Here is a 21,161-nt window from a genome sequence, read left to right as displayed (position 1 = left end):
GTGCAAAACAGAATTATTCTGTTTATGAGAGGGAGCTCTATGCAATAGTACATGCAATGAAGAAATGGAGGCACTATCTGTACGGTGCCAAACTTTTGATTTTATCGGATCATGAAAGCATTAAGTGGCTTAATGATCAACCGGATTTACACGGGCGTAAAGCCAGACGGGCCAAACTCCTCCAAGAGTTCGACTACGAGATAAGATATAGAAAAGGAAAGTACAATATAGTAGCTGATGCACTCAGCAAAATGCCCATCATTAATGAATTAAGTTTTACTCAGTTCACTTCCAACTTGCTTGAAGCTTTAAAAGAGAAATGCCAAGTTGATCCGGCATATTCCAACATATGGGAAGCAATAAAAAATGGGGATCCAAATGAAAATGCTTCTACTGAGGAAGGAATATCTGATGATGTTCAACAAGGAAATGGAGCATCAGGGATTGCTCAAACCGGATTCAAGTGGAAGAATTTTACCATTGAAAATGCTTATTTACTCTACAAGGGTAGGGTATGTGTCCCAAAAGATACAGAAATAAGGCGCCAGATACTCTTTGAGTGTCATGATACCCCTAGCGCGGGACATCCAAGAGTTAATAAGACTTATAGTCTTATTAAAAGGCAGTTCTATTGGCCTGGAATGAATAAGGACATCCTTGACTATGTGGTCAAATGTAATAAATACCAGGTTAATAAAACTGAAAGATTAAAAATGGGAGGACTTCTCCATCCACTAGAGATTTCTTCGGGAAAATGGGAGAGTATCTCCATGGACTTTATTGTTGCTTTACCCAAAACGCAGAGGGGGCATGACTTTGTGTAGGTGATTGTGGATAGGTTAACCAAAATGGCTAGGTTCATTCCAACTTCAACTGATGTTAAAACACCAGAATTCGCTAGATTGTTCGTAGAGAACATATACCGATCGTATGGCCTTCCGGCAAATATAGTTTCTAATCGGGATAGTCAATTTTGGCGTGCGGTATTTAGGAAGTTGGATACTAAACTTAGCATGAGTACAACGGATCACCCGCAAACTGATGGGCAAACTGAAAGGGTTAACCAAATTCTTGAAGATATGCTTAGGGCATATGTAAGTAAAAGGCAAACTAATTGGGAAGAGTATCTACCAATAGCAGAGTTTGCATATAACAGTGCCAAGCACTCTTCCACTGGATATAGTCCATTTATGTTAATGTATGGGTTTCGGCCCAGAGCTCCTTTTGCAGTAGGACTGCATAAGGAAAAGGTTCAGGCAGCTAAAGATTTTTTGGAGGATATGAATAGTATGTTAAAATTTGCTCAAGAAAATATTAAAAAGGCTCAAAATCGAGCTAGAGCATATGCAGATCCTCACCGAAGAGATATCTCCTTTGAAGAAGGAGAATTGGTCTATCTTAAGGTGCCTGAACAAACTAAAACTATGAAAAAGGGACAATGTCCAAAGCTTTCACCAAGGTATTGTGGTCCTTTCATAATACTTAAAAAGGTGGGAGAATTGGCTTACAAGCTCCAACTACCTACTGGTAGTAAAATACATCCAGTTTTTCATGTAAGTAAATTAAGGAAGAAGCTGGGTGATTTGGATAATCTAATCTTAAATGATGATATTGAGGAGCTATTAAATGACCAATCTAATCCACATGAACCAAAAAGAATATTAAATGTCCGTAATAGACGAACAAGGAATACTATTTATCAAGAATGTTTGGTTAAGTGGAAAGATTGTTCAGAAGAAAGCTCAATATGGGAGCGAGTAAGTACTTTAAAGAAAAGGTTTCCCGATTTACAGTTAGACCTTCCAAGTATCGTTTTCGAGGACGAAACCGATTCTTAAGGGGAAGGAAATGTGACATTAATGTGACATTAAAGTGATATTTAATGTGACATTAAGGTCACAAACATTGAATGTGACATTAAAGTGACATTTAATGTGACATTAAGGTGACATTTAATGTGACATTAAGGTAAATCAAGGGGAACATGCACGAGGATGACCATCCGGGCTCTTGGGCGGCCGAACGGGGTTAAGGGGAGCCTAGAACTAAAGAGAGTCCAAGAATAGTAGGACTCACCAAGGTTTGACGGCTGGCAATCGGATCACGATGGTCTGGCCAGCAATATACTAGGCAAGGCTAGGAGATGAAAGGAATCACTCATGCTCATCCATCCCAACTATTTTCTCATGGCTTCATAGTCTTCTTCTGAGTGATCTGTCACTGATGCAGCCCGAACTAAAGTCAGCTCTAACTGAAAGGCATCTAATCTAGGTAAAGTTGCAACAATTGAGGATGGTCTATCAAGTCATCCTCTTTCATCCATTTGGCATCCATTGGTGAATAATTTTGAAATTTCACAAAGTATCACTTGGAAACTTTACCTTTGACCTTTCTTTTCTTATATACCAAAATCTACTCAAGTATTAAGATTCAAAATCTCATCCAACTCCTCAACCTCAGGCTGAATTTCAGCAGATATATCCTCTAGCACATCACAATGAAAAGGCCTCAACAAACTGACATGAAAGGCATTGTGTATCCACCAATGTGGAGGAAATTTCAGCCAATATGCCACATCGCTGATCTTCTCCAACACTTGGAAGGACCCATAGTATCTCATACTCAACTTCAGATACAATCTTTCTCTTCCTTTCATCTTTTTCAACCTTGCCTTTTCAAAACACAGCAATACATAATCACCCTCCACAAACTGCAAAGCACGTCTGCGACGATTAGCTGCCCTCTTTTGCTTTTCTTGCAATCTCTTAAGTGTATATTTTATCTTTGCATAGGCTACATCCAAGATTTCCACATAACAATCAGCCTCAAAGATCTTATCCTTAGTTTGCAGAATAGGTGGTACCTTCTTGCCACCCTTAACCACCTCAAATGGAGCTTTGCCCATAGAACTATGCACTCTGTTATTGTAGGCTCAACCAAGGGCAAATACTGCTCCCACTGTGTCTTGTGGTCGAAAACATAGCATCTCAAAAGATCTAACACTGTGGAATTTGCTTTCTTAGACTGACCAGCTGTCTGCGAATGGAAGGATGATGAGAATTTCAACATGATATCCATATTCTCAAACAAGCCCTTTCAAAATAAACTGGTCATCCGAGGGTCTCAATCACTAATGATCGACTCTCGAATATCACAATACTTAAAGATGTTTTGCAAAAACAATCATACCATATAATCAACCTTTATTTTCTTCCTCACTGGAATGAAATGGGCTTGTTTGCTAAACCTACCAATGATAGTCCATATCCCATCATTCCCTCTAGGTGTCTTAGGAAGCTCAAAAATAAAGTCCATTGCAATGATCTGCCAAGGCCTATCTGGAATAGGCAAGGGCTACAAAAAACCCAGCATCTTTTGCCTATCATGCTTTACCTTCTGGCATACGATGCATGTTTTAACAAACTGTTCTACATCATGCCTCAAAGCTGGCCAATAAAAGAAATGCTCCACTACCTTGACCGCGGCGTCAATACCTCTATGTCCTACATATGGAGGAGCATGACTTTCAGTGATAACTCTAGGCCTTAACTGCTTTGTGACACACAGTCGTCCATGCATCATTAGAAATCTATCTCTTAGCACAAAGTGTTTATGCCTTTGGCCATTGCAAAACTTATCATAAACATTAGCAAAGTCCGAATCAATAACATATAGCTCTTTCATGGCATTCAACTCAGTGTGATAAACCATGCTAACGGCTGAAATTTGTGGCTTACGTGACAATGCATTAGCCACAGCATTCTTTTTACCATCAATATGTACAATCTGAAAACAAAACATAGAGAGAAAATTTGCCCATCTCATATACTTCTCTGACAACTTTGTCTGCATACCTCAAAATTTTATGGTCTGTTTGCATTGTAAAATCAGCCCCCAATAAATAATGTTTCCACATAGATAGTGTATGAATTACAGCCAAGAGCTCTTTCTCATAGACCTGCAAATTCTTTTCTACAACATGGAGAATTCAGCTCTCATAAGCCACAACTCAGCCGTCCAGCATAAGAACAGCTCCAATGTTGTTACCACATGCATCACATCAAAACCAACACTAAATGGAGCATTTGCATGACCAATATTCATTCCTTCAGCCCCATAAGCATTCAGGGGTACAGATGCAGTACCAAACATGCTACTTTGTGCCCCACACATCAAGCCAATGCTGCCATACATAGGGTTTTGCATATTTCTAGCCATACCTAAATACATTGGGCCTTGCACACCATGCATTGGCTGCCGCATACCATTGGGATTTGTGCCATACATTCCAGTATGCGGTCCTTGTCCAACCATAGCATGAAAAATCGTGCTCCCACCAAAATATCATGGCTGCCCCATCATAGCATCCATGCCAACTGTCCAAAATCCATTGGATTAGCACTTCCGTAATGGCCTCGCATTTGCATTCCTTGCCCCGCAGGTACCAACTGTTTTATTTCATTAGCATCTTGGGGAGCTTTAAATGAAGGGTTTGGCATTATCTTTGGTGCATCTTGCTGTTCCTAAAGGTATAGAAGACATCTTCTTCTTCTTACCTTTGTTGTCCTTCTTTGGAGCATTCAAAAATCAAGTAAATTGAGGATCCTTTGCCAATTCAGTAAAGAGATTTGCTGCTGTCCTCATCTGATTCTTAAATTGGTCATCAAATTCCTCTTCACTTTGCGGTCATCAACCTTCTTATGCCCTAAAGGCCGTGCATCTTGCCCAGCAGCAACATTTTCAGCTTGATGTCCATAGTCTGAGTCTTGTCCAAGGTCAAGTATTGCATTTCCTTCATTCCCATGTGAATGTTCATACTGAGAGGTTCATACTGAGAGGCATCATCACTGCTTAAGTCCATCTCACTGTCTGAAGACATATTGCTGTAATTTCTTAGCTGACAGCAAAAATCAGCACTAGCACAAAGCTTTGGCTTGCAATCAAGTGCCTTGGGCCCACCAAATCAAGAGATTGAGTGGTATCCCGGCAACGGAACCATGTAGCCAACCTTCCTCCTCGGATAGAGTGGTTAATAACCTAATTAAGCACTATTTATAACAATTAACAAATTCACAAAACTAGAAAGTACACTTTACCATGTAATCTTGGACATTGGACACCCTATTGGCCCCAAAATTGGCGCCCCTTTCGGTATTTCTTTAACTTAATTGAAAAAGAAGAAGATGTACAATAGGATTCTCCCAATCCCTTTCAATATTTCAACTCCCCTTGCTGTACAAAAAGGCCAGCAAGTCTTTAATCTAATTTGCCCCTTAATTCGGGCAATCAATTGGCCTACACCCGCTTTGATGAAGATGGAAAATGCCCCAAATTCAGTTATTTGCTAGTCCTCCACTTGAATAGGCTAAAAACAGCTTCAGCCTTGTTGAATCCAAGTCTTGGAGCTTCCAATTTCTGGCATGCTTCCCGAGGCTGCTGGTAAACCCTAATTTCTGCTGCATATTAGAGTTTACAATAGAGAAATCCAACCTCAATGCTGCAATCTTTGGAGCAAGGCTGTAGAAAGGCTAGGGGATGAGAGTAAATGTTGAGGAGAGAGAAAATTCAAAATTTCTTTGCGAAGAACTAAATAAAACCTGTCATTTATTGCTACTGCCCTATCTCAACAGCTTGTAGATGCAAAAAACTAAAAAAAATCAATCATTTACTGCTGCTGCCCTGTCTCAACAACCTATAGATATTGTCACCTGCTGTTGATTGGTCTTCTCCTGCCCCTAGCTGCCTCAAAAGGTCCTCCAATGGCTGCAAATCAGACCAACAGCATCTCCTCCCTCTCTCTTGCAAGCTAAATACACAAAAAATGCCTCTCCTGCCTTTATAGACGTTTTTCAATCTTGCATGGGCATTTTTGACAAGTCGCAACCTTCCCAAATGGTTTTTCTAGTATTATCCATAATTAAATATTAATTTTCAATTTTTCAATACTGAAAATTAATCTAATAATTATTTTGATGCCCTGAAAAATAATCTAACTCGCCAAAAATTAAATTGGCTAGGCAACTTCCATTCCCGAGTGTCTCTGCGCCATTCTTAACCATCAGATTGGCGTTAGGTACCATTAAACACGACTTCTCTCTAGTGTCACCAACTGACACTTATGGCCAAATGAATGACCTAGGCCAACAACTAGCACCAGATACCACCAAGTACCTGTGCGGCATAACTTATAGCAACTTTTGCATTTGACATCCCGTGATTACATCAGGTCCTAGACTCGTAAATTTACTCTAACCCCAGTTACACCTCACATGTGCAACATTTACTTAACCATGTGATTAAAAATTAATCCACATGTTAAGTGAGGTTTCAAAAATACATGTCCTCATGACAACAACCATAATCGATGTACCATATGCCTAGACTGGTCTAGTGATTGCTCATAGCAAGATACAACACACCGGCCTCTATATGATAACCCATTTCCTCTCCCAACCAACTATCAAGAGCTCTGAGTTGCACCGGTTTCACGCCCTACCTTCTACTCTGGAACTGACAAAAATAAAGAGAGTCTCTGGCATTTCCACTTAGGGCACCTCGGATATGACTCTCTAAAGCTATCACATCAAATAGTGAGCAACCTTCCACACCTAAAACTATCCAAGGATATCTGTAAAGCTTGTCAGCTTGGGAAACAACACCACACTCCATTTCCTCAGTAGACCACTCATAGAGCTAAAGGGCCTCTTAGGTTGATTCATCCACACCTTTGTGAGCAAACATCAACTACAGCCATTAATAGTGCATTATATTTTTGTAGATGACTTTTCAAGATATAAGGGGGTATACTTCTTAAAGCATAGATATGACGCCTTTGCATATGAGTTCGTCTCTCACGAGTTTTCCAAGATCTTACAAGAACATGGCATTTCCCAACTCTACCAACTCCACCTTTTATAATGGAGTCATAGAGTATAGCAACCGGATAGTGACAAACATGGCACACTCTATGCCGTCCATAACAGAGCTCCCTAAGTGCCCATGGAGGGTTGAGACTGTTAACACTTCCATGTATATTTGATGCTCAACAACAATGGTCCCTCAAAAGATTGCATTCTTGAACGGAGGAGCAAAAGTCTCTTTTAGGCCAAGGAACCAACATCCAATGGTTGTCCTACATCTAACTTAGCATCCATAACAAAACATCCAGAGTCCAAACTTAAGAGTCTCATCTATGCAAACTACATCTAGGACATAAGGGAAAAGTCAATGAATTGCTTCCCCTCGTGTATCCATAGTTTCTTTTGGAGATGAGTCAAATGTTGTGATATGCTCACATAAGGCCATTCAATTAACTCTTGCAAATTCAAGTAGAAAAACATCAAATATAGCCCACTAAATACTAGCTTCTCTTGTCAAGAATCCAATGGTGAAGATAAAGTAATGTCACTTGTGTCATCCTTATCTAAAAAATCATCATGTTCAAGAAGAGGGATAGCAAGGGAAGGGATGGGAAGGTGGTACAAGAGTAGAGCAAGAATGGCTAACATAGGACCTAGTGAAGGGGAGAGAGAGCGCAATGGAGTTTTAGAGCGAGGCGCGAGCTGCAGAGCTGAGAGTTCGAGAGAGTGAACACAGAGATAGGCGTACCAGATCGTGATAGTACACAAAGAATAAAATAATGTATTTATATGTTGGGGTACAATAAGGGTGTGTTCACACCCGTAAGACTATTTACACAAAGACAAAGAGACTTTACACCCAACAACCTCCCACTTAAAAGCCCGAAGTGGTACCTTTAAGCTAACCAACACCCGCTAAACGAATGCAATACTCATGCTGAGCCTTTGCAAGACACTTAGTGGGAACATCTGCAAGGTTATCTTGGGTTTTAACCTTAGTCAGTGTGACAAGACCATCATCCAAGACCTGTTGAATAAAGTGATACTGAACATCTATGTGTTTGGTACATGCATGGAACATGGCATCCTTAGCCAAACACACTACACTCTAGCTATCACAACTAAGCATTGGAGTATGTGAAAAAAGACCAAAATCCTTGACCAGACGGCCAAACCAAATAGCTTCTTTAGAAGCTTCGGTGGCTGAAATATATTCAACTTCTGTAGTACTCGCTGCCACAATTTTCTGCAATCTTGAACACCAAGAGATAGCCCCACCAGCCAAAGTAAAAACATACCCATTGGTAGATTTCCTAGTGTCAAGATCTCTTGCCATGTCCGAATCACAAAATCCTTGCAACTCTAGTGTACCCTTTCCATAGTATACACACTTTTCTTGTGTACCTTTCAAGTATCTAAAGATACATTTCACTGCTTCCCAATGTGGCTTGCCAAGGTTAGACATGAATCTGCATGAGCAATGTCAGGGCGAGTTGCAACCATGGCATACATCAAAGATCCACAAGCTGATGCATAAGGTATACCCTTCATGGCACTAGCAACTGCATCATCCTTAGGGCAATCAACTTTGCTAAGCTTTGTATGTGGCGGTGAAGCCACACCAAGAGGCTTAGCATCAACCATATTACACCTGTCAAGTACTTTGTTGATGTACTTGTCTTGTGAGAGAAACAACAAACGTTGCTCTCTATCTCTTTTAATGCGCATGCCCAAAATGTGTTCAGCTGCCCCCAAATCTTTCATGGAGAAGGCTAAACTCAATTGCCTTTTAAGAGCATTCAAAATACTCTTATGATGTCCTGCAATCAACATGTCATCCACATATATAAGCAGCACAATAAGGCTTCCATCATCAGCCTTTTTAGTATGTAAACAATGATTTGCATAGCTGCATTTAAATCCATGGCTGAGCATAAAGGCATCAAATTTTTTGTACCATTGTCTAGGGACTTGTTTTAGCGCATATAGGATGTGTTTCAGCTTACAAACCAAATGCTCTTTTCCTGGAATAACAAATCCTTATGGCTGCTTCATGTACAGCTCTTCATCCAAGTCACCATGAAGAAAAGCAATCTTCACATCCATCTGATCCAACTCCAAATCCAAGGATGCAGTGAGAGCAAACAAAACACGGAGCGTAGTCATCTTCACGACAGGTGAAAGGACCTCCTGGAAGTCTATGCCTTCCTTCTGTGTATAGCCCTTAGCAATCAGCCGTACCTTGTACTTGGGCTTCCCATCAATACATTTCACTTTGTAAACCCATTTATTAGGAATAGCTTTCCTATCCTTGGGCAAAGGTACAAGCTCCCATGTGTTATTTGCATATAGAGATTTCATCTCTTCCTGCATAGCAAGCTCCCACTTTCCCTTGTTTTCACATGACTGTGCCTCTTTAAATGTTAGAGGCTCACCCTCATCAGTCAACAAAATGCAATCCAAAGATGGTTGAAACCTTTGTGGCTGCCTTCTGACACATGTAGACCTTCTTACCCAATGATCTGTATTATCAGGCAATGGGCCTACATACTGAGGAATGTGCACACCATCACCAAGAGGCTGATTTTTAGCATTTTCTTGCTACTGTAATCTGTTTTCAGCATGTTCTTTTCATCCTATGCATCTATTTGCTGTCCATGATCTTATGGCTATAGCACAATAGGTTGCTGCTCATTTTCAGTATCAAAAGGGACAGAACTTTCAACTAATGGCTGCTAAATGGCTGGCTGTTCATGCTGAAATTCGACCTTCTTTTTGTCAAGATCACCATGTGTATCATTTTTCAGCAACTTTGCCTCATTAAATACTACGTCTCGGCTGCGTACTATCTTCCTGCCCTAAGGAAGACAAACTCTATAACCCATCTCTCTCTCATCTCCATATCATGAAGATGCCCTTGATGGATCTCATGTCTAGTTTGGTCCTCTCTTCTACAAGTACATGCACAAAGGCATCACAACCGAAGACACACAAATGGTTATATGAAGTAGATTTGCCAGACCAAACCTCTTCAGGAATGCCATTTTCCAATGCACGATTGGGAGAGCGATTGTATACATGAACTGCAGTTTTAAGAGCCTCTCCCCAAAATTGCTATGGGAGATTAGTTGTGGACAGCATGCATTTGACTCTCTCACAAAGTGTGCGATTAAATCTTTTAGCCACGCCATTTGATGCAGGATTATAAGGGGTTGTGTGACATTAATGTGACATTAAATGTGACATTAAGGTAAATCAAGGGAAACATGCACGAGGATGACCGTCCGGGGTCTTGGGCGCCCAAACGGGGTTTAGAGGAGCCTAGAACCAAAGAGAGTCCAAGAATAGTAGGACTCACCAAGGTTTGACGGCTGGCAATCGGATCACGATGGGTCTGGCCAGCAATAAACTAGGCAAGGCTGGGAGGTGAAGGGATCGCTCGTGCTCATTAGAATCGAATGACTTTTTCTCTGTTCTAGATCGTCTTCTCGAGAGCCTCCTGTCAAGGTCGTGGCCTGCGTGGTCTTACATTGGTATCAAAGCATATGGTTCGACGGACATGACATGTCATCCGCCAGGTCGCCCGTCGTTCGCCAAGTCGCCCGTCATCCGCCAGTCGATTAAGGTCGCCCGTCATCCGTCAGTCGTCGAAGACTTTTATACGAAGTGGTAACTTGTGGTTGTGCCACGTCACGTAAGTGTGACACATAGCAAACAGAAGAAAAGGTAAGGCAGACTGAGGCGATGGTCGACTGTGTTGGCCGTGAGGAAAGGCGCCAGAAATGTGAGGCGACTGCTGTGGGACGGACGGAAAAACGTCAGATAATACACGACTGAAGTCAGGAAACTTCATTTCCAGTATAACTGCTTCACTGTTTTAGTCCGGGAAGGCAAAATTTGTTCCTCACTCTTCGGGCTTACTAATAAATCCAGCAGCAACTGCCCTGTCATTAAAACCAGGGAAGTACTTTACTTTGTATGCAAATTTCTTATCTTTGCTTTCCAATTCCAGTGTATTAATGGCAGAAAAAGGGAAAGAGGGAGTAATGGAAGGTTCTAGTTCTGGGGACCACCCTATGGTAGATCCCCATGAACCAAAGATGCAAGAAGAACAGTGGGAAGAATTTTTTTGCTACACAAGAACAATTTGATGATCTTACTGCTCGTGTACAGGCTCAGGGGGTTCAAATGGAATTTTTAACTCAAACACTCACGGAAATAAAATCTAATTAACTTTATTTTTAGAAAGAGATAAAAATAAGATAGAAACCTCGGATGTCCCATCTTCATGGAAAGATTTAGATGTGACTATGCGAGATCCTAAGGAACCCCACCACAAGTTGAGGGATAATCCAGTTCTAAAGGATATGAAACCCCCTCAGTTTCACGGGGAGGAAAAAGATAAAAATAAAGATACAATCTTTAATTTCCTCCAAAAATGGGAAGATTTACATAAACTTAAAAATACCCCTCCACATCTCCAAGCACTGGAGGCTAGTTTAACTTTGGGGCCCAAAGTATATAAATGGTGGCGAACTTTAAAGGAGGCAAATAAAATACTTGAAACTTGGGCTCGATTTGAATCCGTCTTTTTGAAAGAATTCCTTCCTGAAAATGAAATAGAAAGAAAATGAACCCACTTTATTTCCCACTTTCATACCCATCACAAATCCTTTTGGGCTCCCACCTATCCCACCCTCACATTCTACTACACCTTCGTTTTAGCTGTGCATCACATGCTCCACCACATAGCACCTTGGGGGGTTCCGCACACTTAGGCACAGCCTTTAGGACACCTCCCTATCCAAGCAGCATTCCCATGATGGAGACTCGGCCTCTCCTCTCCTCCCCCCCCCCCCCCCCAACACACATCCACTTTCTGGGTATCCCTTTGGGAGCGCATCCCAAATATATAAGAGTGTCTTCCAGTTGATACCACAGTTTGCCTCCATGGCCTTACCTAGTGGTGCGACTGGTCATTCTTCCATTCCCCAACCAACATTTGGACAAGGCTTACGTGTCCCGGTGCCTCCACCTCCCCCATTGGCACCTCATGGAAACATTCATGTTCTGGTACCTCTGCATCAATCGGCAGGCATTGCACATTCCCAACCTATTTCTGTCTACCCCTCTCCTCCTTGCCACTGACAAAGAAAATGCTGGCGCAAATGTCTTGCAGGCCGCCCCCGACTCTGGCCACTAAAGAGGCTGTCCAGCCCACTGAAAAAGGAATGCAGCATGGCTGGAACCAGTGTTAAACACAGCCTAAACACGCTGAAAAAGAAATGCAGACAGAAATAATGGGCTGAAACAGTTAGACCTCCTATGACTCTGACAAAACTCACACAACTAAGACTTGACAAATTGAAAAGATACACACTAACATTGTTTGTGTAGGTCTAATCCATAGGTTTGACTAATGAACACTCACTGAAATTCTTCTACAATCAACCCAACCTTTGAGGCTAGAAGATAAGGCAATTGAAATTCATACAAAACTTTAATTTTGAGATACAATACTATAATTATGCGATTCCAAATTTGTCAATACTTTTAGTAGAATCTCCAAATTTAATCATTCATCATTTTCAAAAACTTCGACTGGCTTCTATCTTTTCCTGAAGAGAGAGCATCCAGCAAATCCTCGCTTTGGTAGGACTTGCATCTGCCCAAGGTGGCACTCATCCTCAAGAAGTGTAGAAAGCCCGGAAAACACCAATAAAAGATACTTAGAAGACTTCAAAATAATAAACACAAGAGTGGAGCTTCATCCCAATCTCTTCTCCTAAAGTAGTGGGTGTATGGGAGTTATTTATAGAGTAAACAACTAATCATGAACTTTGGTTAACTACCAAAGCACATCCCTAATTTTCAAAACATGATGGAAATAATGATAAAAGACAATGGTCATATTACCATTAGGAAAAACTTGAATAAGGATCCCTTATGCTAGATTACAAATTTCAGATTTGTATCTGAATGGTCAACCTTTAATATCAAGCCAGAAAGTTATTTCTTGCAACAATTACTAAGTTAATGGTGCCGCAATCCCAATATACCTCACGCCACTAGTGGTGAATTCTCTGGTATCTTAAGTACCAACACTGCTTTGGATACCTTTAGTGGTATCGTTGTAGTACATAGCCAGTTCTGCCTCTCCCATGTACCGAGACTATAATGAGGCAGCACTACTTACAACAATAATGCATGCTAGCAATAGTAAATTGAGGATCAAAATTGATTTTAAGCTCTAGCATTTTCTTTTTGACTGGACCATAATGAAAAAAGTACATGAATTCAGTACCTTTGTTCTGTCAAGCAAAATACCGCTGAGCTTTTCTTCAAGCATGATTAGGTCTGCTTGCTGAGGATTGTTTTCTGCAGTCAAGGAATTCATTGTTGGCCCCTGTTCTGATGTGCTTACGTTTGCCTCTTCTTGCACAACTTTGTCTTGCATAAGCTCAAAAGTGCCTTTTGGAACAAGCTTGGGATCCTCAATCACACCATATGTAACATCTTGTAGGCATCGAGCAAGAGAAAGCTTGTCACCTAGCGAAGTGACTACAATAAAGTGATTGCATTGAGCTTTACAACTAAAGGTATCAAGCGTGCTTTTGGTTTAGCAGCCTACGTTAACGAAGCAGGAGTCTTCTTACCACAATCAACATGGGAACTTGCAGCTGGTGAAATGACAATATCTTCCTGTGCAGCCTTCTCGAAAGAACCTCTTTGGCTGCTGCGACCCTTGATAGAGGAAGCATTAGTAAGGTTGTCAAGTAGAAACCGAAGTAAGTTGTGTGTTTCCTCCTCTGAAGGGTAGAGGAACTGCATGATGCCGAGTACCAAGTGTCATCAACCTGCATATGCACTTTTACTTCAAAACCTAATATCAGAAAACTTTGTGAAAGATGGTATTTTTCTTATTGTGCTGTAATAGTGAGAGAATTGTTCATCGTGTGCCGTATCTAAGACGATAGGCGGAGGTGTTAAGACAATTGTCATTATGTACCAAAACCCCCCCACCCCCCCCCCCCCCCCCCAAAAAAAGCAGGATAGTGAGACGATTGTTTGTCCTTAATTTGCATGTGATCTTGAGACAATTGTTCATCGTATGCGAAAATGAAAAACATTGGCAAGCATTGGGCTATATGGCTGCGGGTATCCTGTTCTTCTTTCACCTCCCAACCGCTTGCATGGAAAGAACGAAGGCATTCGATAGAACACACACGAGCTAAAGAAGGTACTAAAAAACTTTGCCTGGTGAAAGCCGAGATCTCCTGTAAATCCAAGCTCCTTAACGGAAGAAGCTAGGTCGCTGCAGATGCGAAATCGTTCAGGCATGGACTCTGGCAGAGAAGAGGGAAAAGAGGAGCCACGGATGAGAGCGAGGGCCTGGCTGCACATATAGACCAAGGAGGAAGCGGATACGTCCTGCACGCTGCTGTCTACGCCCGGAGGTAGTGCAACCCCAGCCTGCTCGAGCGTTCGGAGAAGTATCTGCTTAGCATCGTCCATGGCGACTACGGCGTCCTGCTTACCGATACGATTATTTGGTTCCCTTAATAAGCTGAGTGCCAAGCCGTCATTTTATTGGGTGCATTTTATACCCCTCTCCCTCTCAATTACACCCTTTTCTTGTGGGTGTGTAATCAACACGAGTGGCGGCGGCCACCCTCCGAAAGGGAAATTCGGAAGTTCTTATTACATTACAATTAATATATAATATACTATTGACTACAATTGAAATTTTGTTGCATCAATACAAATTAGCTATACTAACACACGAATAAAAATTAGTTACACTAATACACAAAGTATTGCACATGTAACAAAGCCTCCAATATTGAGCTTGCAAGGAATTGAACCTTGCACAGTAGCACATTCTCACCACTGTCATCCAAGAAGACCCCCCCTCTCACCCTCGATTTATGTACGCTCAACAAGAGTGCAATGAAAAAAAAAAACCACACAAATATGTACGCATCCTAGAAAGAAAAATGAATTGTCTCCCCCATCTCTAGCTTCCCACTCTCCTCGGCCCTCCTCCCTCCCTTCCCACACCCAAAATTTATCCATGCTCCAATTTGTGTCACCATCCATGCACCTATCTACATATGTGTCATGCAAGACAAGAATCTACAAGTGCATACATTTGATAGTGCGTACATGTGATAGTACATCCTCTTCATCAATCATCCTCCAGCAAAATGAGTAGACCTATCTCAATCCACATGTGCTTGTCAAAGTTGCAATTACAATGCAAATATTATTTATATGCCAAATAGACACGCATACCAAGACAATCGTTCCCTCGGAGAGACTCTGGATAAAGTCCTCATACAACCCCATCCTCATCATAGAGGCCTATAGCCCTCTGTCTGCTCATCGCCTGCCACCTTAATGCGGTCTTTCTATCCAAGCGTGGATCTTCTTGCTCAGAAGGCTTGGCCTCCCCTCTAATTTGCATGTAGTTGTGTAAAACACAACACGCAGCAACCACCTTTGGAGGGGATGGCAGTGACACATTCAACTCCTTGAGAATCCTCCAATGATTTTTCAAAATACCAAAAGCATTTTCAACCTTCACTCTACCTCTAGTGATTTGCTTGTCAAACTTGTTTTCTTAACTGAGATCATGGCCTACTTTCAACTCAAATGCCTCCAACAATAAAACTAGTTGGCTTACAAGCAAAGTCTCCCAGAAGGTATGGCCTAATTTCGTGGTTTTGCGATTGTATGATTGATTCACCAATGACCTCACAGAACTTCATTTGCTGAAACATTTTTGAGCCCTTGAAGTTGGTGGAGTCATGTGTCCCGCTAGGCGAAACACACACTACATTCCAAAATAACTTTCTAGAACATACCACTCCTTACCATAACAATGAGTGAAACCCATGCCTACAAACATTTTGTGCTGGGAAGTGTTTTTGCTTAGGTTTTCTTTGCAAGCGAATGTGGGTGCCATCAATGGTTGTACACATGTTTGGAAGACATGTGAGCTCCTCAGACTCCACCATTATAGTCCTTAAGTGTTCACCGATCGTGGTGTGGTTATCAAGTTCCTAACAAGCATAGATGGGGTACATAATATGTTGACTACTAGCTCCACATATTTTCTAATTGTTGAGTCACCTATCCCCAATAGTCATGCCATGGTCTTTGTGGATGATCCGTGCATTAGATGCCATAAGACACATGTTAAAGCTAGATCCACTTCTATAGGGTCTTTAATAGGCGTCTTTCAGTTTAAACATGGCAAATGTGGCTGAATCCAGCTTTTCAACTCATGAAATGCTTTGTACGATATGTGGTGGTATGTCACATTGCCATGCCACTATGCAGATACAGTGTGAAAAACCTTGGAGTGCATCATCATTCGAATTTATTATTGATCTAGAGAGTCAATGGCATCTTAGTCATTAGTGCTAGTCTCCATAGTATAGTTAGTTCCAAAATATAGGATTTTTTGACAAGTTTAGACTATTTTTTATATTTTGGATATTATTTCTTGTAAATATCCTTAAAACTTGTAGAAAACTAATAGAATAGAGTGACACGTAAAAAAAAAAGTGGCTTTTTTAGGCCAATTTGGGAGATTTCATGCAAAACGAAGGGCTTCCAAAATCGTGTGGGTGCGATCGCAGTTTACAAGTAGCAAACAGCACTTTGAATAAGGAGAAGAAGAAGGAGTGATCTGGAAGAATCCTGATCAAGTACCCTAGAGTTTTATGTCCCTTTCGAAGCCAACGGAACCATCAATTTTGTGGTTTGAGCAGTAGAGAAAAGCTAGTGTTTGATACATATTTTTGGTCTAGAAGGGAGCTCCAGGAGATCTAATGCTTGGAGATTGCTTCTGAGTAGTACCAAACAAGGAAATTTTTTATCTTCTTAGGTTCTATCAATACATAGTGCTTTGATTCATTGTGCTTTGTCTTTACCTTGTGTACCTCTTGTCTATTCTTTTTCTTCTCTTCTATCTTATATTCTCTTCTTCCTTCTTTTGATCCCTAGTGGATACGATCTTTCAACTAAAACCCCTCCAACAACGTATTGATGTTGATTCTCTAACCATGCATTAGATCAATTTTGAGAATGGATGCCATTCTAGAAGGCAATCTACCTTGGAAAGCACCACCATATGCGCAAGGAGTACTTTATGACACCATCCTCCACTAACACAAACAATGAGGCCCAATGATAAACAAACCACATCATCAATAAGATCTCATCATCTACTTTGTCTACACTGAGCTTCCAACTCATTCTACTGAAAGGGAGCTATGGTTGGAGAGCAACAGCAAGAAAGGGAGAGACTAGAAATGGGAACTCCAACAGTCACAATGTGTGACCGGGCCCTCCTTTATTCAAACTGTCACTAAAAGAATAAACAATAAAGTGACGATGGTGGGTGCCCGCCACCTGCAGTGTGTAGTGGCGGTGACTGTCAATGTAGAAATACACAGGCAGCTAGGCAGAAGCGCCTTTACCCCCAACAAGCTCCCACTTAAAGGCGAATCTGCTCTAGTGAGGAGTGAAAATAACAAGAAAAAAGACAGTACAACATGTACACATGTACAATAGGATGAGGAAAGACGTCATCTCATCCCACGCCCATCAACCTCCTTAGGAAGGCAAAGCGCTTTGTAGAGAGGCTTTTCGTGAGCAGATCTGCAGGATTCTGGTTAGTCGAGATCTTGACAAGATCAACAAACTTGTCCTCAACGACCCCACGTATGAAGTGATACCTCACCTCAATGTGTTTCGTCTTCGCATGGAAGACCAGATTCTTGGCTAACTGAATAGCACTCATAGAATCTGAATGCAGTGTAGGGATAGCATCAATACCAAGGTCAGCAAACTAAATGCCCCAACAAAATGGCCTCCTTGCAAGCCTCACATACTCGGCCTCTGTAGTAGAAAGGGTCGTGCATTTCTGCACCCTGGACATCCAAGAAACATCACCTCTAGCATAGGTGAATACATAGTCGGAAGTGGACTTCCTACTATTTGCATGTCCTGCATAATTAAAGTCAATGTACCCCACGACTCCTGTATCCTAGCTGCCATAGCATATGCACATATCTGCAGTGCCCTTCAGGTACCTCATGATACCCTTCACGGCATCCCAATGCTTCTTGCCAGGTGCAGCCATATAGTGTGCAACAACACCAATTGCAAAGGCAATATCTGGACGAGTGGCTATCATGGCATACATAAGACTACCCACTGTAGATGCATAGAAAATCTTGGCCATCTCGGCTCTCTACTCAGCTATCTGTAGACAATCAGCTTGTGATACCTTCACATAAGAAGGCAATGGATAGCCAATAGGCTTTACGTCCTGCATGCGGAAGCACTCAAGGACTTTATGAATGTACTTCCTCTATGACAAGTAGAGGAGTCCCCTGTCACGTCTAATGCGCATACAAAGTATGTGAGCGGCCTGTCCTAGATCTTTCATCTCAAAGCTCTTCTTGAGCTCAGCCTTAAGAGCATCTAGCTCATCATGAGCTTTCCCTGCTATTAGCATATCATCCACATAGAGTACCAAAATCAATAAAAAACCATCATGGGCTTTCTTCGTGTAAAGACACGGATCCATAGCACTCCAGCTGTAGCCCTGTGACTGCATAAAGGCATCAAACTTATGATATCACTCCCTAGGTGCCTGTTTCAAGCCATAAAGACTTTTCTTCAATTTGCACACTAGGTGCTGCCTGCCAGGTTCTCCAAAGCCCTTAGGCTGCTCCATATAAATCTCATCATGCAAGTCCCCATGTAAGAAAGCCGTCTTGACATCCATCTGGTATAAATCCAAGTCAAGTTGAGCAATCAAAGCCAAGACTAATTGCAAGGTGTTCATCTTAACCACAGGAGAAAAGACATCGTCAAAGTCCACACCATGCTCTTGCTTAAAACCCTTTGCTACCAATCTAGCCTTATATGCCGGCTTGGGGTGTCCAGGGGTACTTTTTAGCTTGTACACCCACTTGCATGGCAAAGCCTTCTTGCCGGTAGGCAAGGAAACCAAATCCCAAGTGTCATTCTTATACAGGGAGTCTATCTCAGACTGCATAGTCCTCTCCCAGGAGTGACTGCCACCCCTACGCATAGCCTCATCATAGGTGAAAGGCTCTCCTGCATCTGTAACCAAGACGTAATGCATCGAGGGCTGAAATCTATTAGGTAGACGTCTGTCTCTAGCAGACCGTCTCACAGCAGGCTCTGCTGCCTGCCTGCCCAGCTGCCTGTCCAATACCCTGACCATGAGCATCTGCTGTAGCTATAGGCTCTCCAACTGGCTGTGCGGGAGCTCTCGGCTCCTCCTGAAATATGACCCTGCGGATCTCAACAACTCTCTCAGGCTGCCTATGCATTTTGTCTTCATGGAAGACTATATCATGACTGCGGATGACTTTCCTTTCCTGCAGATCCCGAAGACGGTAACCCGTCTCACATGCATCCCCATAACCAAGGAAAATGCATTTGACACTCTTGGGATCCAGCTTACTTCTCTTGTCCCAGGGCACATTGCAAAATGCCTCACATCCAAAGACACGGAGATGCGCATAAGAGGGAGGTTTTCCAATCCATACCTCCTCTACAACCTGGAAATCCAAACCACTAGAGGGTGATCTATTTATGGCATGCACAGTTGTACTAAATGCCTCAGCACAAAAGCTCTGTGGTAGGCCTGCATGGCTAAGCATACTGCATACACGCTCCTGGATGGTTCTATTTATCCACTTAGCCAAACCATTCTGGGGGGGGGGGGGGGGGGGTTGTAGGGGGCGATCAACTGACACTTATCTGTCCTTAGGCATTTTAGCCTATACCTAGACTAGTTCTCAACCAATGCAAGCCATCTCTGAAACATAGCCAAGACATCGGATTTCAGCTTAATGGGATAAGCCCAAACTTTTCATGAAAAATCATCTATGAACGTAACAAAATACTTTGCACCACCCATAGACTGACAAGGCATGGGCCCACAAACATCCGAATGTACCAATACCAAGGGCTCACTCATGCGTGGCCTACTAGACTTCTTATGCGTAGACCTAGTCTGCCTGCCATAAAGATAATGCTCACATGAATCAAAACATGCATAATCAAGGGACGGTAAGTACTACAAATCAGAAAGCATTTTCATTCCCTTCAAAGACATATGGCCCAAAGGGGCATGCCAAAGAGATACATGTGGGATAGAACCCACAGACAAAACATGATCAAGGAAAGAAGCTGATACAATCAAGGGGTAGAGACTACCAGCCTTGGCACCTCTCGCAATCACAAGTCTGCCACGAGTGATCTTCCATGCAGAGTCTCCAAAACATACATGATATCCTACGTCATCAAGCTGTCCAGCTGACATGAAACTACGTGTTAAAGCAGGTACATGACGTACATCCTGCATAACAAAACTGCTGCTAGAAGGAAACTGCAGCCTAACATCACCAATGCCCACAATATCAAGAGAGCTGTCATCACCCAAGCGCACAGAACCCGAAACAATACGGTATGAATGAAACCACTCTCGGCAAGGTGTCACATGAAAGGACACACCTAAGTCCAAGAGCCAACATTGTGCATACATAGAGTGTATCTCTATCATCTGCGAAGCACTAGAAGAAGCTGCTAGGATATAATCATCATCATCAACATTCTCAGGCTGCATAACATTGATCTCTTCAATTTTAACACTGGACTTTGCAGGTACTATGCTGCGATCAGAAGACTTATCCTGCACTTTGTCTTTCCCCTTATCTTTGTGCCTTTCATTGCGCAATTCATAGCATTGTGGCCTAATATGACGCTTTTTCCCACAATGGTGACAAGTAACATTTGCATTCCTGCCACAGGATTTGCTACGTGGCTTCCCACAAGACTTGGACCGAGATTTTTAAGAATCTCGTCCACGGCCACTACCACTGCCATGCTTTCCATATCCATCATTCCTGCCTCTAATTGTCATAGCATGAGACACATGAGAGGCATCCAAATTCTTACGGTTAACCTCTTCCTATAGAAGAGCACTCTCAACATCAGATAATTTCAAGGTAGCAGTAGAGGCACATAATGCAGTGCGGAATACATCCCATGACTCATTAAGAGTACCAAGCAAGAAAAGAGGAGTGATATCCTCTGCAAAAGTGATGTCCTGCGAAGTCAAGTTCTTGAGTATAGCATGGAACTAGCTCAAGTGAGCAGACATAATCACATTTTCCTTCATGCGCAGATCCATAAGCTGCTTCAGCCAATACATCTAACTCGTTGGACTTTTCTTGTCATAGAGAT

The 21,161-nt window shown here is 42.1% G+C and overlaps 1 protein-coding gene across 6 annotated transcripts in view; it reads right to left on the bottom strand.

Annotated features, from left to right (window-relative positions):
- LOC148017535 (uncharacterized) overlaps positions 1–14,466 on the bottom strand; it is an 86,232-nt gene extending 71,766 nt beyond the window's left edge. Inside the window, exons 1-3 of one of the 6 annotated variants that reach the window (XM_087663160.1) lie at positions 14,118–14,466; positions 13,517–13,685; positions 13,165–13,421 (exon numbers count right to left, since the gene is read on the bottom strand). In XM_087663160.1, coding sequence (XP_087519286.1) covers positions 13,165–13,421; positions 13,517–13,685; positions 14,118–14,375 — 684 coding nt within the window. In that variant the 5' untranslated portion in view covers positions 14,376–14,466. Of the gene's footprint in view, positions 1–13,164; positions 13,422–13,516; positions 13,718–14,117 lie in introns of all 6 variants that reach the window. The other 5 variants (XM_087663157.1, XM_087663158.1, XM_087663161.1 and 2 more) reach the window with 5 other exon arrangements.
- Between the last annotated feature and the right edge of the window lie 6,695 nt (positions 14,467–21,161).

The sequence above is a fragment of the Lygodium microphyllum genome, chromosome 22, assembly GCF_053477565.2.
Source record: "Lygodium microphyllum isolate KBCC chromosome 22, Lygodium_microphyllum_v1.1.10, whole genome shotgun sequence".
NCBI classification, from domain to species: domain Eukaryota; kingdom Viridiplantae; phylum Streptophyta; class Polypodiopsida; order Schizaeales; family Lygodiaceae; genus Lygodium; species Lygodium microphyllum.
The sequence above is the reverse complement of the archived record's forward strand: the minus strand, read 5'-3'. Positions and strand labels throughout refer to the sequence as shown.